Genomic DNA, 17124 nt, shown 5'->3' with positions numbered 1-17124 from the left:
CTCATTATAGAGATTTTTTTTTTATTTTATTTTTATTTTTTATTTTTTATTTTTATTTTTTTAATTTTATTTTGTCGATATACATTGTAGCTGATTAATGCTCCCCATCACCAAAACCTCCCTCCCTTCTCCCTCCCCCCCCTCCCCCCCAACAATGTCCTTTCTGTTTGCTTGTTGTATCAACTTCAAGTAATTGTGGTTGTTATATCTTCTTCCCTCCCCCCCCCGATTTGTGTGTGTGTGTGTGTGTGTGTGTGTGTGAATTTATATATTAATGTTTAGCTCCCTCCAATAAGTGAGAACATGTGGTATTTCTCTTTCTGTGCCTGACTTGTTTCACTTAATATAATTCTCTCAAGGTCCATCCATGTTGTTGCAAATGGCAGTATTTCATTCGTTTTTATAGCTGAGTAGTATTCCATTGTGTAGATGTACCACATTTTCCGTATCCACTCATCTGATGATGGGCATTTGGGCTGGTTCCAACTCTTGGCTATTGTAAAGAGTGCTGCGATGAACATTGGGGAACAGGTATACCTTCGACTTGATGATTTCCATTCCTCTGGGTATATTCCCAACAGTGGGATGGCTGGGTCGTATGGTAGATCTATTTGCAATTGTTTAAGGAACCTCCATACCATTTTCCATAGAGGCTGCACCATTTTGCAGTCCCACCAACAATGTATGAGAGTTCCTTTTTCTCCGCAGCCTCGCCAGCATTTATCGTTCATAGTCTTTTGGATTTTAGCCATCCTAACTGGGGTTAGATGGTATCTCAATGTGGTTTTGATTTGCATTTCCCGGATGCTGAGTGATGTTGAGCATTTTTTCATATGTCTGTTGGCCATTTGGATATCTTCCTTAGAGAAATGCCTACTTAGCTCTTTTGCCCATTTTTTAATTGGGTTGCTTGTTTTCTTCTTGTAAAGTTGTTTGAGTTCCTTATATATTCTGGATATTAATCCTTTGTCAGATGTATATTTTGCAAATATTTTCTCCCACTCTGTTGGTTGTCTTTTAACTCTTTTAATTGTTTCTTTTGCTGTGCAGAAGCTTTTTAGTTTGATATAATCCCATTTGTTTATTTTTCCTTTGGTTGCCCGTGCTTTTGGGGTCGTATTCATGAAGTCTGTGCCCAGTCCTATTTCCTGAAGTGTTTCCCCTATGTTTTCTTTAAGAAGTTTTATTGTCTCAGGGTGTATATTTAAATCCTTAATCCATTTTGAGTTGATTTTAGTATACGGTGAGAGGTATGGATCTAGTTTCATTCTCCTGCATATCGATATCCAGTTATCCCAACACCACTTGCTGAAGAGGCAGTCCCTTCCCCAGTGAATAGGCTTGGTGCCTTTGTCAAAGATCAGATGGCAGTAAGTGTGTGGGTTGATTTCTGGATTCTCTATTCTATTCCATTGGTCAGTGTGTCTGTTTTTATGCCAGTACCAGACTGTTTTGGTTATTATAGCTTTGTAGTATAGCTTAAAGTCAGGTAGTGTTATGCCTCCAGCTTTATTTTTTTTGCTGAGCATTGCTTTGGCTATTCGTGGTCTTTTATTGTTCCATATAAATGTCTGAATAGTTTTTTCCATTTCTGAGAAAAATGTCTTTGGAATTTTGATGGGGATTGCATTGAATTTGTATATCACTTTGGGTAGTATGGACATTTTCACTATGTTGATTCTTCCAATCCAAGAGCATGGAATATCTTTCCATCTTCTTGTATCCTCTCTAATTTCTCTCAGCAGTGGTTTGTAGTTCTCATTATAGAGATTTTTCACCTCCTTGGTTAACTCAATTCCTAAGTATTTTATTTTTTTGGTGACTATTGTAAATGGGCGAGCTTTCTTGATTTCTCTTTCTGCATGTTCACTATTGGAGAATAGAAATGCTACTGATTTTTGTGTGTTGATTTTGTATCCTGCAACTTTGCCAAAATCATTTATCAACTCCAAGAGTTTTTTTGTAGAGGCTTTAGTGTGTTCGATATATAGGATCATGTCATCTACAAACAGGGACAGTTTGACCTCATCTTTTCCAATTTGGATGCCCTTTATTTCCTTCTCTTTTCTGATTGCTCTGGCTAGTACTTCCAACACCATGTTGAATAGGAGTGGTGAGAGTGGGCATCCTTGTCTAGTTCCTGTTCTTGAAGGAAAAGCTTTCATCTTTTCCCCATTCAGGATGATATTGGTAGTGGGTTTATCATACATGGCTTTAATTATGTTTAGATACTTTCCATGTATACCTAACTTGTAGAGAGTCTTTATCATGAACAAGTGTTGAATTTTACCAAATGCTATTTCAGCATCTATAAAGATGATCATATGGTCCTTGTGTTTGATTTTATTGATATGGTGTATCACATTTATTGATTTGTGTATGTTGAACCAACCTTGCTTCCTTGAAATGAATCCCACTTGATCACGGGGTATAATTTTGCATGTGTGTTGCTGTATTCTGTTATTTTATTCTAGTATTTTATTGAGGATTTTTACATCTATATTCATCGAGGATATTGGCCTGTAGTTTTCTTTTTTAGTTGAATCTTTACCTGGTTTTGGTATCTATTAAACAAACCATACAGCAACTATCTTTACAAAGCAGAAACTACAGGAAATGCAAGGAGAAACAAACATACTAATAGGCAACTTGCAAACACTTCCTTCAGTCCAAGACAGATCCAGACATATATATCACTAGTAAAAGTTTCTGAAGATCTAAAAATTTAACAAGATAGAACAGATTCATATCAAACTCTGAACTCCAACAAAAAGCACATCTTTCAAGGGCATACGGACCATGTCTGAAAACTGACATGCCACATCTTTAATGCCAAAAAGACTTTGATATTTCAAAAAATTAGAAATAATACAAACCACATTCTCTGCCTGTAAGGGAACAAAACAAGAAATTAATAAATCAAACATTAAATTTTGGGGTCCAAAAGGAAAAAGGAAGTGCAAGTACATAAACTCCTAAAAATAACAACAAGGAAACAAGACATAAATTCTATGGACATAGCTTAAATACTGCTTTGAGGAAGTTTCATTGTATTAAATAAACAGGCAACTCAAAAAGGAAGAAAAAGTAGAAGGAATTAATAAACATATAAGTAAGAATTTATGCTAGAAAAAGAGAAAAATGAATGAATGAGTGAATAATAAGCAATCAAGCTGGCTTTTTGAAAGTCTTCCTTTTTCAGTGCTCTGGAATAAAGTAATACTGAAATTATCTGATTTTGGAATTTCCCCATGATTCTAATTATGTTGAGATTAGTTTTAGTAAATTATATTTTCCTAGAAAACAGCCCATTTTGTCCAGGTATTCAAATTTAGTTGTATAGAGTTGTACAGAACAGTTTTATAATTTTTTTTAAAGAACTTCCTTCATTCTGAAGATTATCTCCCTGTTTTCATTTCTTATTTGTGTGTTTGTGCTTTCTCTTCCCTCCTATTTTTAGGTTAGCTGTAGGTTGTTTTATTGATTTTCAAATTGTTTTTACAGAATATAACATTGATACAAACCTTACAAAGATAGGGCCAAAAAAAAAAAAAATCACTGACCAATCTCTTATGCATAATTATATAAAAACCTTAAGTAAAATATTAAAAGAATACTATTAAAAAGATAATATATCACGACTAAGTCCTGTCTGTGCAAGGGTGGCTAAGGATTAGAAAATCCATTAACTAAAGGTTTAATTCATGGATGGATATAATTCACATTGAATACTTATGGAGAAAAACCCTATGATCACCTCCACATATGCAAAACAAAGAAACAAAAGCCCAGATAAATTCAATACACGTTAATAATAAAGACACAATAGGAATTTATAGCTATTTCCTTAACATGATCACACACACACACACACGAGACAAAAAACGATTCAAATAGGTAAGGTAACACTTGAGAGGTCCTTGCTATAAAGTTAGAAACAAGAATACCTTCTATTTCTGCTATCACTTAACATCGTTTTGAAGATATTGTAAGGAAACTGGACAGAAAAAAGCAATTTGGAGTACAGGAATTAGAAAAGACTTTTTAAAGCCTCTAAAACTCTCCTTTCAAAGATAATTGTGTATCTGGAAGACCCAAAAAGATCAAAGAAAAAACTATAAGAAAATATAGTAAAGTAGTAAGATATAAAATTAATACAATGAAATCAATAGCCTTTATACAAGTGATTTCCAGTGAAATGACAGTGGAAGAGAACACCTATTTCCCAAGACAAATGAGAACCAAACTAAAAAAAAAAAAAAACCTCACAAAAAAAGTACTCATAAGCTTAAAAAGAGGTGAGACCTCTAGGTGGAAAACTAAAATACTCTTGAAAGACATAAAAGGTAAACGAGCAAATGGAAATTCATACATGTTCTTGAATAGGAAAACACAGTATCATAAAGATGTTGGTGTTCCATAAGTTAACAGACATTTAATGAAATCACAATAAAAACACCATCTAATTTTTTTTTTCTAGAGTTACATGAGTTAATTACAAACTTCATATTGAAGAACAAGCCAGCAAGAATACCCAGGAAAAACCTAAAAAAAGAGCACTATTAAAATATAAAGGTTATAAAATTTAAATATTTTGGTGCTGATGCATGAAGAAAACATAAATTGCTTTGTAAATCCAACAGTGGGGAAAACTCTCCTGTGACTCAAAATCCAGAAGTGATAAACTGATAAAGACTACCCTAATACAAATGTGTGTCTTTAAATAAAGAAAGTTAAAAACAAGTATCTGTAACATAATGGGGAAAGTATTTTCAAGTAGTATCACAAAAAAGACTAATACCTTTAATATAAAGAATAACTAAAAATTGAGATGGGTAATACCAACACTTCAAAGAAAAATGGACAGAAGACATAAAAAGTTCAGAGACAAAATGCAATAACACTTAAAAATGAAAACAAAAAACCCCAAAAAAAACCCCAGCAAGCCCAACTTTGCTCCTAATAAGAAAATGCATACCAGGGCCGAGCCCGTGGCGCACTTGGTAGAGTGCTGCGCTGGCAGCACGGAGACGCTCCCGCTGCGGGTTCGGATCCTATATAGGACTGACCGGTGCACTCACTGGCTGAGTGCCGGTCACGAAAAAACGACCAAAAAAAAAAAAAAAAAGAAAGAAAATGCATACCAAAATTTTGAGATACCATTTTCTTGCCTATCAGATGGATAGAAATCCAAAAGTTTGACCACATACTCCATTGGTGGGGCTGTGGGAAAACAGCCTCTCATACATTGCTAGTGGAAAACCAACAGTAAAGCCAGTATGAGGGGAAATTTCAGCAAGGTTATATACGCATTTACTGTTTGATCCAGCCATTCCATTTTGAGGTAATCTATCACAAAATGAAACTGGCAAAAATATTAAATATACACAAAGTTATTTATTGCAGCATTAATTGTATTAGCAAAAGGTTCAGCACAACACAAATGTCAATTAATAGACTGAATAAACTATGGTACATCCACAAAGTAGAGTAGTAGGCAGCAGTAACAAATGGGTGATTAATAACTTTGTATATTCTTATGGTATTATCTCTGGATATATTAAAAGAAAAAAGCAAGGTGCAAAACAGTATTATGTAATTTGCTATCTTTCATATAAGAATAGTACAAGATAAACATGTGTATATGTTTGTGCATATATGTATGTTCATTCTCAAAAAGAAATAATGGAAGAATAAAGCAAAATCAAGAAAAGATAAAAATTATATCATATATAGGGCCAGCCCATGGTTCACTTGGGAGAGTGTGGTGCTGACAACACCAAGTCAAGGGTCTTGATCCCCTTACCAGTCATCTTTAAAAAAAAAAATTATATAATATAGGCAAGCTGGCTAGTACAGGTATCTGAACCCTTGACCTTGGTGTTATAACACCATGCTCTAACAAAGTTCCATGGAGAAATGGATGAATTCAGGTATGGCACATCCCGTCATATCAGAAAGCAAAAAATCTTTCAAAGAGCACTGGGATCACATCATAAGGGCCCAGAAGCCAGTCTGGCCTATGATATGACATTCTGAACATCATGAAGAATGGCTACAATAGATTGAAACCCACCAAATACATCCATGAGTTTCAGTCAGCTTTGAAGGTCTCTTTAAGGGCCCAAATCATCATTCTGAAAACTAAGAAAGAGAATCAAGGGCCGACGCCGGGGCTCACTTGGGAGAGTGTGGTGCTGGGTGCGCCGCGGTCGCAGGTTCGGATCCTGTATAGGGATGGCCAGTGCGCTCACTGGCTGAGTGCGGTGCAGGCCACACCACGCCAAGGGTTACGATCCCCTTACTGGTCGCACGCACACGCACATGCGCACACACACACACAAAAGAATCAAGCATTTTTCCTGCCTTCCCTGTTCAAACTGCAATTTAGAATAACCAAATAGTTGATGAAATTCATTATAGAATTTCAGGATTAAGTCTAGAAGAAATGACAGTATTAGAAAATAAGCATTTTTGCAACCCCTGATGAAATAATGAATCAAGGCAACGATCATCAGTGGATACTAAACCATTTACAATTTTAGCTTTAGTTTTAGTTTAAAGCCATGGAAAGTTAATGGGGAAATTTATAATAGTGTGATTGGACTGCTCTCCATCTCACCCCTACCCACCCACCGATCGACCTTAACAATTCAAAAATGGGACAGTCAGACTTTACATGCCTCATGATGTATTATCAAAGGAAGTACACTGCTCCAGTCATGAAGTACTCTTGCCTCTAAATCTAACTACTAGTTTACAGGAAATATGGGCGGTAGAGGAGCAAGTTAAATGACACCAGGAGGAAGCAATCAGGCAAAGCTAGAATTAGACATTGTACAGAATAAATAATCCAATTCTCCCAACAACTTGATCACAAGATAAAATGGAGGGAAGAAAATAAATGTTAAAAACAAAGCCCTCATCAGAGACGCATGCTGATATATTACAGGTAAAATAACATGATTTCTGGTATTTTATTTGTATTCTAGGAAAAAGAAAAAAGGTAGAATAGATGAAATAAGATTGGCAAAGTTATATAAAAATTATTGAAATTGGAGGAGGGGTACATGGAGTTCATTATACTCTTGTTTATCAGTGTTTTATTTTAATTTTTTTTTTTTAATGAAGATTTTCAAAAAGAAAATGAATGCACATGGCCAAACCATAATACCTTGTTGTTTTGCTTACAGGTGCCCATTTTCATTCCCATCTTGGTGACTCTCTTATCCGTGTTTTTGGTTCTGGCCCCAATCATCAGTAAACCTGAACTGGAGTATCTCTACTGTGTGTTATTTATGTTGAGCGGCCTTATATTTTACTATCTTTTTGTCTACCACAAGTTCGGATGGGCTCAGAAAATCTCAAGTACGTATCAACAGGACTCTTCAGTTATTAGTGAAGCACAGACAGACACAGCATCCCTACAACCTCACCTGTCTTGATTCTACCATGACTTCCTTATCACAGGATCTCACATGGCTAGCAGATTTCACCTCCTTTTTAAGAGGATGTGTGACCCACTCCCCTCAGTGTAACACCTCTGGGTCCACCCTTGGTCTTCTTTGTTCCTGTCAGTTACTGTAACAAGCAGGAAGGAAAACGCCATTTTCTTTTTAATCGTAAAATACACATAACATAAAATTTACCATCTTAACCACTTTTAAGTGTACAGTTCAGCAGTGTTGCATGTATTCACACTGCTGTACATCTCATGTCTGGAGCACCATTTTCTTTGCCTGATATACAGACATCTAAGAGACTCAGCAGCATTTTAAAGATACCAAAAAAAGTGGTGGAGTTGGGGCTGGGGAATTGGGATGAGGGCCTAAGCCTTCCAATGCCAAGGCCACAAGTCTTCCTTTCCATTCAGCAGTCCTGATCCTCATCTATTTTAGGATAATTGTTGCTTAAAAGTTTAGCTATATTAGCCACTTTCACTTTTGAAAAGAAAGTACTGTGTCAAAGTACATCGAAAGAGACTCTGAATTGCACCTATTTTTCAAAAAGTCTATATTATATTCAGAATGTTTTATCCTATACAGCAGATTCAGTTGTAGGAAACCCCATTTATAAAAGCCTTCAAAGCTTCTTGAGTACCCTCACCAGGCGATGACGTAATCAATGGCCTGTTTCCTGGTCTCCCTCTCCCTATACTGAGTTCCTTGAAGACGGGAGTTGGGCTGTGCATAATTTAATCCGGGATCCTGCACAGTGTCTGAGTAAATGTGATTAAAAACCCATTTCTTCCTTACTCTTGTTCAGCTTGTCCAAACGGGGAAGTACAACCACCCCTTCAGGCACTCCTATGTGGTTTTTATTTATATACGTGAAACTTAGGGAGAATACACAAGGTGTGAAAGAGTGAGGCCCAACTAGAAGGTGAGGAAGTTGACTGAGAATGCCTCTCTTCAGCTTGGGCAAGTGCCAGATCCTCTCTCTACCTCCATTTCCTCATCTGTGAAACCTGGTACCATCACTTATCTGACAGTGGGGTTATAACCAAGAGAGAATTTATTTCATGTTGATTAACAAAATGAAACAAAAGCAAAATATGGCTACATTATTTGCACCAAAAACTCTTCCCTTTCCTGAAATAGCTCCCTCCACCCCCAACTCTACTATGATCTAAACCCTCAGCTGAGAAAGGGAGAGCAAGCACACTCCTATAGAAAGAAAGAGGGCCGGCCCATGGCTCACTCGGGAGAGTCCGGTGCTGATAACACCAAGGCCCCGGGTTTGGATCCCATATATGGATGGCCGGTTTGCTCACTGGCTGAGCGTGGTGCTGACAACACCAAGTCAAGGGTTAAGATCCCCTTACCGGTCATCTTTTAAAAAAAAAAAAAAAAGAAAGACAATTTTTTAGTATAAGAAAAACAGGGCTCGCTGGTTAGCCCACTTGGTTTGAGCGTGCTGCTGATAACACCAAGGTCAAGGGTTCGGAGCCCTGTACTGGCCAGGCACCCAAAAAAAAAAGAACCACTTTTTTCCATGACTCTGAAAATGAACTTGGATTTGATCCTACTGCCAGGATGACTTGCAACCTAATGGTATAAAATGTCTTATTTCTCAGCTCTAGAACCCTTAACTAAGCTGATCCCTACCAAAAGTGATAAGAAGTTGGGCAGTTAAAAAAAAAAAAAAGTGAACAATCTATTTTAAATGGAGTACAGTCTTAGTGACTTCAAACCAAATAGTCAACTTTTGGTCAGTGGGAGTAAAATATATACACATAATTGAGTCATTCGTATTTTCCCTGTAATGCAGATATTTGGTAGCAATAAAATATTTAGCAGGTTCCTAATTCTTTAATGGAAATAACTTATCTCCAAAGAACCAGTGTAGTTACCAGGATGGTTCTGATTAACTCTAAGTATCAGCTGTCCTCTGAGCACGTGGTCTAAGAGGTGACACATCAGCAAAGAATAAGAACAAACCCCACTGCTCGCCCACAACCACGGTGAAGCCCCGTCGGCTTTTCTAACTGCTCTCACTGGTTTTTATTCTAGAGCCTATTACTATGCACCTTCAGATGCTAATGGAAGTGGCCCCACCAGAGGAAGACCCTGAAGCCAAGTCAAAACTGTGATGAATTTTTTTTGTAAGCAGTGCTTGTAGTTATTTCTTACTGATTTTTTTCTTAACGCGCTCTCAGAGGTTTATAATGCTGTTATTTTTAGATACCCTTAATTCTGTGTGTGGGGGTTCCAAACAGGAGAAGGGACAGGTTTCTGGTAAGGTTATCAGGTAAAGATGTCACCTAAAAGAAGGCTGGTGGCTAGGTAAGGGCAGAATAAAAACTACCACCATTAGAGTGGCAACTATTTAACAAGGGGCACATCACATTTACTTAAATAATGTTCTTTAAACTCAATAATCAATAGAGTCTACTGTTTTATACAGAATTGGTGAAATTTTTGCTTTGATTGATAAAGATTTTTAAGTACAAATGTTTTACTCTCTACTTTCCCCCACCCCAAAAGTACTGCCACCCTGGTATTTCACCCGTGACATACATCTATGCCAGGCTGAATGACAAGGTCCCAGTGCAAAGCTGACTGTCTACCCAGCACCACTTGCAGCCTGTGTGTGAACAAGGGTCACCTCTATCGGTGGTCAGCATCACTGCCTTCCCTACAGCCTTCACGGGCATTTTAGTCAAACCAGAAAGTGTGGTGAATAACATTTTATCTTGCATTTGGTACTCAGGGAAAATATTGTTTGAAAAATGTAAAAAGTAACATTTCTGTGAAAACACTGAAATTTTATTAATAATAAATTTTATTAACAAAAGACATTCACACCACAAAGTGTGTGAGCAATTTTAGAAGCATCTACAAAAGTACTTTTACCTTGCATTTCAGAAATTTACCCAAAACATGAAATCAGTACATATTAATAGCAGTACAGAAAACCAATTGCTAATTGTTTACACTGTCAGCATCCTATGTCCCACAAAATGTTATTCAGAGCTTCAAACATTAGAAAATTGAATGCCTGGGGAAAAAAATTGAGACTTAAACATAGCCTTTCTCCCTCAATATTTTCATCAAGCTGTTTGTGAAGTACACAGAGAATGGGCATCACGTCTTCTATGAGAGCAGGACCCCCACCATATGTACATGGGAAACGCATATTCATGCAGCTCTATTACTTGCTATTATTGTGTGCTGTGTCTTACAAAAGAGACTCAACACAACTGAGCTTGAAGAGCAGCAGCATTCATAGGCAGGCCACAAGGGCATCAGAGAGCCAGTGCATCTCAGGAGGCTCTGTCACTGACTTCACCACCTCCAAACAGGAGCAAGAGCCACATCTAGAGAAACTAAATAAGGACATTAAGAAGAGCTCCACAGAGTCAAAACCTTTGCCAGCAAAGACACCAGAACTTTCTACTTCCTGAAGAGCCTGCCCAACTTAGGCAAGAAAAAGGAAAATCACCACCTTACTTGATGGGCCAATCTGACACCTGCCAGTCAACCAATGAGTGTCACAGCAGCAGCAAGGATGTGTTCTTAGCAGCTGTCCAGGCTGGACACCACATCCTCCCACTGGAGGGCAGTGGTCAGACCACCTGTCACAGAGCCACTGCACAGAAAAAATGTCCCGATCTAGCAGCACTCTGTTGGCACTCCCCGAGGCAAGGCCAAGCCGTGCAATGAGCTGATTATCTTATTTTACAAATGAGGAAACTGAGAGCAAGAGTGTGATCCATCCCTGCTCACGGGACAGCTTGATGACAGAGTTTACCTCAGTAAACTGGGTATACCTGTGACATACATAAACTTGGGCATGTGGGCATTCTGACATATATAAAAAAACGAAGATCTTGGGGCAGTCACTCAACAGTCATGTTCTGTCAAGGTTCTTTTCCATTTATAGGTGAAGCTGACACACTGATATTGAGGAAGAGTGTAGGGTTTAAATTTCCCAATAGCTCACCTTTCTAACTTTTTCAGTGAAGAAACCCAAAGCATGAAAAGCCTACACGCCTACATGTAAGTGGTAATGATGATACACTCCTTCTAAAAAAGTTGGTGACCATAGGTGCTACAGCCTTACCCAACGATGTGTGCTCTGAGGCTTACCCCCTGGCACTGCACAGGTCCTTTTAAGTTTCCACTAAAAAGACAACTTTGTCCCCTTTGTCCAGGACTCTGCAGGCCCAGGGGGTCATTTAGAGCCAGTAGTCTCACCGCCAGAAAGTCCTGGGTCTTGCTGAGGCAATCCCATTTTTATCCTTGGACTATCTCTTCATAAGAAGTAAACTTACTCTTAGTAGCTTTCAATATCTTAAGAATACTAAAAGTATTAGTAAACATGGGCTATGTTGAATCCCTACTAACTCATGGCTGAAAGGGTCTTCAGTTGCTGAATATGAATTTGTAAGACAGAAACCTCAATTTATATGTTAAAACCAGGTTTTTAGCAATGTACCCAATGTGTCTATGTAAGAAAAATGAGTGGACTAACTCCAGTTACTACAGTTCATTACCCAACACCACAGTCTGCTCTCCCTCACTCAGGCTTGAGTGTCAGAAAGAGCGGTGAGAGGCAACGTGGAGGAAGGAAGGCACAGTCTGGGCTCGTGTCGCAACACCACTCTTTGTTTCTTCTGCTTCCACCCTCCTTTGACAGTCTTCTTAGCCTATTTTTAAATCTACTAAGAATTTCTCACCATTACCAATCCCAGTGCCACAAGATGACATTTTGTAATAATTTATCCTTGAGGCAAAAAAGGTTTAGTTATGACCACTTGTTTTCTTAACTTTCAGTCTCATAGCAACATCCATTCTTGTTCAGTCTTCTGGCCACTCTTCAGGATTTAATTCACATTCTCATTCACTATTACTTTCGTAATCCTCCGAAGTCGTGCTACTGTTTTCAACCACCTCAGCTACTTTGTAGGACAGGTTTTTAGAATTTATAACTAGAAGAGTTAGATATTTAACATGGGTTAAGTACAAACCAATTAGCAGATCTCTCCCCCACCCCCTATTATTTTGGTCAATGCAGAAAAAAATCAGCTGGGTTTTTGCTCTATCTATCTTGCAACTTATTTCATATTTGCATTATTTAAGGCAAGAAATGAGGAGGTAAAATTTCTCTGCTTATAAGTAAATTATTCTCCTAGGAAGAATACCTATAAAAGTGTTAGAAGAAGGTGTATTTATAACCAAGGGTTAAGTACTCAAACCAGAACATTTAGCACCAAGATCAACCACAAAGAGAGAACTAATTTCCAAGGGCTTTATATTAACAGCCCATCTCCAGAAAGGCTGAATCCCTAAAATCAGCTGAATGAGTGATTATGTCCACCCCCACTCAGGACCTACACCCCCCCCACCCCCCTGGTGTGGGTGCTCTGCATCTTACCCTTGGAGAAGTGGCTGTCCTCTTCACATTCTTCCCAGTGATCAAAATCAAAAGCCACATTAGGATTCTGTTCAATATAATAGTTTACATTAAATGAATTAATATAACATACCCAGGGTGTTAAGACCAGCCAGCCAGAGTTCATTCCAACTCACCCTCTGTTTGAGTAAGCTATTCCAAGATTCCCTTCTCTCTTTTGCAAGAGTGATTATAGGTTCATCATTATTAATTATGCATTTGCAGCCATCTTCTATTATGTTGGCCTGCAGGTTCATATCAGCCAAGTAAAATTTGTCTCCCACCCAGGCACTAGGTTTATAAAAAGAAATAAAGTCAGCCTTTTAAAATGTTAGAAATTATTTCTATTTTATAAGATATATATATAAACCTACCTGAAAATGACTCTGTCTCTAAAGTATTTACATTTGTAATCTTTTACATTCCTTATTCTTATCTTTAAGATGACAACATCTTCTTTTTGGAACCACTTTATTTGTGGGTGGAAGCTAGAAGGAAAGAAAACGGCTTGTACATTCGTCAGCATTTATTCACTGATCAAGGGAAGTCAATTCTCCAACAATGATGGACGTACCTTTTCAGATGTGGCTGGGTAGTTGTGCTAATGGAAGTATCTCCAGTGTTTTCAGATAAAGTTTCTGTACAAAATCAAATTTTCCTACAGGTTATTTGTAGGTAACTCCATAATGTATTTGCATATATATTTTTTTGCACCTTATACAACTTTTAGATGAGGAATTACTCACAAAAGAGTATAAGTTTCACAGTAACCCAAGTATCCAGTTGCAAAGAACAAGTAGAAAAAATTAAAATGCACATCACTTAGTGAAACTATCATAATATTTTAAAATAAAAACAGGCTTTGACAAATATTGAAATTAAACAATCAGGAAATTAAAGTTACTCTTTTGAAGAGGAACTGTATTACAGTTGCTGGCCACAAGACACAAATGTTCAGGCTTCTTTGGTGCTGCCAGGACCCCACCAAAGATGACTTCCAGAGCAGCAGCCAATATGCACTAGGAACAAACGCTGAACATAACATTTTCTGTGAGACTGACGACCTACCTACTGAGCTAAGGAGGCAACTAAGAACATCACAGTTTCTAAAACAATCCAATTTAAACTTCTCAATCTAAAACATCTGAGCTTCTCGCCAAAAACTTGAACTAGAATGTTCATAGCAGCTTTAATCCAACAGCCCCAAATGGAAAACAACCCAACATCTACCAGTAGACAAACAATTGTGCTATATTCATATTACAGACTACAACTCAGCAATAAAGAAAAACTACTGCTACTTGCAACAATACAGATGAATTTCACAGACATAATGTTGATTGAAAAAAGCCACAAGAGTATATGCTATCTGCTTCTAATTCAGCAAAACTAATGGTGACAGAAATCAGAATAGTGGTCACTCAGAAGGGAGACTGCTGGGGTACTAGAAACATTCAACAGCTTGATGTGGATGTGGTTAATGGACATATACATATGTAAAAACTCTGATGAGCTATTCACGTAAGATCTGTGCACCTCACTGGATATATGTTATACCTCAAATAACAGAAAGGAAAACAATTGCAAAAAACAAACTTTGGAAGCTGAATTGTCAAAAATAAATACAGGTAACATCAGTTTATGTCACCTCTATATTTCATCTCAAAGTGGAAAGTCTAAACCTTAGAAAATTTACAAACATGATTGATTTAAAGGTAACTATTTATTAAATAACATATACCAACCAGACTTTGGGTCTTCTGACTTTGTCTTGGAGTACACCTCTCTTTCTTCACCCCCATCCTCTTGGTGTGTGCTCTGCAAACAAGCAGCAGCATCTGCTGAAGGAGGTGCCCTGGACAGAAGAGGTGCAGGTTAAGTCCTGGGCTTTGGGAGGCACTCAGGCAGTTTGGCTGTCTTCAAGAACTTCCCAGAGAGAAGAGGAAGGCAGGCAATGAAAGACTGGGGAGTGCTTGTCACCCTGGAGTCAGATCCACATACAGCTGATACCTCATTTACAGAGGACCAGGGCAGGGCCAGTCAGCTCTGCTCACTGCTGTGGCCCTCACATTAAGCACACAGTGGATGACTGACACATATTATGAAAGAAAGGTACTAACTCATTTACCAAAATAATCTTCCAAATTCACTGAACTTCGAGAATAACAACATGCACTGCTACCCACTTCAAATAGAATAAAAGGGCAGAAAGCAAAAAGCCAGTTTCCCTTCCTCCCCTGCCCCAGTCTCTCAGGCCATCTTCCCAGAGACCACCCCTGTTACCAGTTTGGGTCTACTTCTAGAAATCTTCTTTGTATAAAAATTCAAAAGTTGACATCCACATCTCTCTATCTAACACACACACACACACACACACACACACACACACACACACACACACACACACACACACACACACACACACACACACACACACACACACACACACACACACACACACACACACACACACACACACACACACACACACACACACACACACACACACACACACGGGAACCTACTAAATTCAATGTGCTGCCCCTTGTTTATTATACTTAATAACTGGCTAGGGACTACTTCATATCAGCACAGAGGGCCACCTCATACTTTTAAAAATTTTAAGTTGTGTTATTCTTTTGGTTCTTTGAGCAGGTAACCACATTTGTGGGTTTAGCCCATAATCCCAAAAGACACAATCCCAACACCATAATCCTGAAAGTTAAAATCCCAAAAGATCAAAATTCCTAATATCTAAAATCTCCCAAATCACAATAATTGAAAGATTAAAATCCCAAATGCTAAAATCCTGAAACCCATATGCTGGGGAAGGAATGTCCTTTTTATACATCTGCATTTATGAAAAATAAAATTTCTTGAGATTTTGGCTCAAAATATATATATAACTGTGTGACTGTCATTAGTACAAAGGTACTTTAAAAAGTTCATGGACAAAGGGGATTGAAAGATAATACAAATCTTTCCATAAACTTTTTGAAGACTCCTCATGTACCTGGAGGAGTCTACTTACGCTTGCAAAAATATGTATCTTACTGCCTATATTATTGTGTAAAGTGGCCTTTTTCAAAATTTCTCAAGTGTATTCCTTTAAAAAATTTTTTCTGTCTTTTAAAGAATTTTTAAAAATTATTTTTTCTAGAATTATATTTTTGGGATTTTGATCTTTCAGGATTGTGATTTTGGGGATTTTAGATTTTAGGAATTTTGATCCTTTGGGATTTCAACATTCAGGATTCTGGCATTCAGGACTGTCTTTTGGGATTATGATTAGCACCGTATGCCTTTGTCCAGTATATCAACACTTTATACGCTATCCACTCATTAGTCACTTACAAGCTGTCTTGGTCATCAGATCAAAAAAACATGGTATACACAGGGTTCAGTACTAGCACCGTTTCAGGCATCCACTGGTGGTCTTGGAATGTATCCCCTGCAGATAAGGGGGGACTACCATACAAATCCTGTGGTGGACACAAGGGTTGTGCCCGTCCTCCCCGTGTGGGGGTTGCCAGTATACTTTCTCAGAGTGACTTTCATAATGTCTCATATAGACTGCTTATGGAGTGTAAACTGGTACAACCATTTTGGAAAAAACTTGGGCAATAGTTCAAATTATGACTTAGCAATTCCATTCCATCAGAAATATATTTTTAAGTGTACCAAAAGACATGTAGGAAAATGTTTAAAGCACCACCAGTACTTGAAGTAACCTAAAAGTGGATATTTCTCCAGTCTACTATAGGATGGGTAAACAAATTATGGTATATTCATACGAAGAACATTCTGCAGCAATGACAGTTTACATCTACAGCCACATGCACTTATAATCTAAGTATAGATTAATTTCACAAACTGCTGAGTTAAAGAAGCCAGACACAAAAGAGACATGTTGCATGATTTCATTCAAAGTACAAAACCAGGGAAAACCCATCTATGTTTTTCCACATGAGGAAAATGGCTTCTCTTGGGGAGGGGAGTGACTGGAAGGCAGGAGGAGGCTCTAAGTCATGTCTGTTTCTTGATCTGGAGCTGGTTACATGGGCGTGTGTTCAGAAACCCCATCAAACTTACGATGTTGTGCACTTTTCTGTCTGTGTGCTATTTGTCAATAAAAAGTTAAAAATCCTTTCTGCAAGAGATACAGTTAAAATAAGATATTTGAGTTTTGTTTTATAATACTCCACCAAAAACAAGAGTATGGATTGG

General features: G+C 37.8%; 2 protein-coding genes across 2 annotated transcripts in view; one reads left to right on the top strand and one right to left on the bottom strand.

Annotated features, from left to right (window-relative positions):
• Window positions 1–9592, top strand: part of SLC7A9 (solute carrier family 7 member 9) — a 40696-nt gene extending 31104 nt beyond the window's left edge. Inside the window, exons 11-12 of the mRNA XM_063109931.1 lie at window positions 7194–7368; window positions 9513–9592. Coding sequence (XP_062966001.1) covers window positions 7194–7368; window positions 9513–9592 — 255 coding nt within the window. The remainder of the gene's footprint in view (window positions 1–7193; window positions 7369–9512) is intronic.
• A 2749-nt stretch (window positions 9593–12341) lies between these two features.
• Window positions 12342–17124, bottom strand: part of TDRD12 (tudor domain containing 12) — an 84374-nt gene continuing 79591 nt past the window's right edge. Inside the window, exons 27-32 of the mRNA XM_063109930.1 lie at window positions 14643–14752; window positions 13472–13535; window positions 13272–13385; window positions 13035–13188; window positions 12880–12946; window positions 12342–12433 (exon numbers count right to left, since the gene is read on the bottom strand). Coding sequence (XP_062966000.1) covers window positions 12342–12433; window positions 12880–12946; window positions 13035–13188; window positions 13272–13385; window positions 13472–13535; window positions 14643–14752 — 601 coding nt within the window. The remainder of the gene's footprint in view (window positions 12434–12879; window positions 12947–13034; window positions 13189–13271; window positions 13386–13471; window positions 13536–14642; window positions 14753–17124) is intronic.

This window comes from Cynocephalus volans, chromosome 10 (genome assembly GCF_027409185.1).
Source record: "Cynocephalus volans isolate mCynVol1 chromosome 10, mCynVol1.pri, whole genome shotgun sequence".
Lineage (NCBI taxonomy): Eukaryota > Metazoa > Chordata > Mammalia > Dermoptera > Cynocephalidae > Cynocephalus > Cynocephalus volans.
The sequence above is the reverse complement of the archived record's forward strand: the minus strand, read 5'-3'. Positions and strand labels throughout refer to the sequence as shown.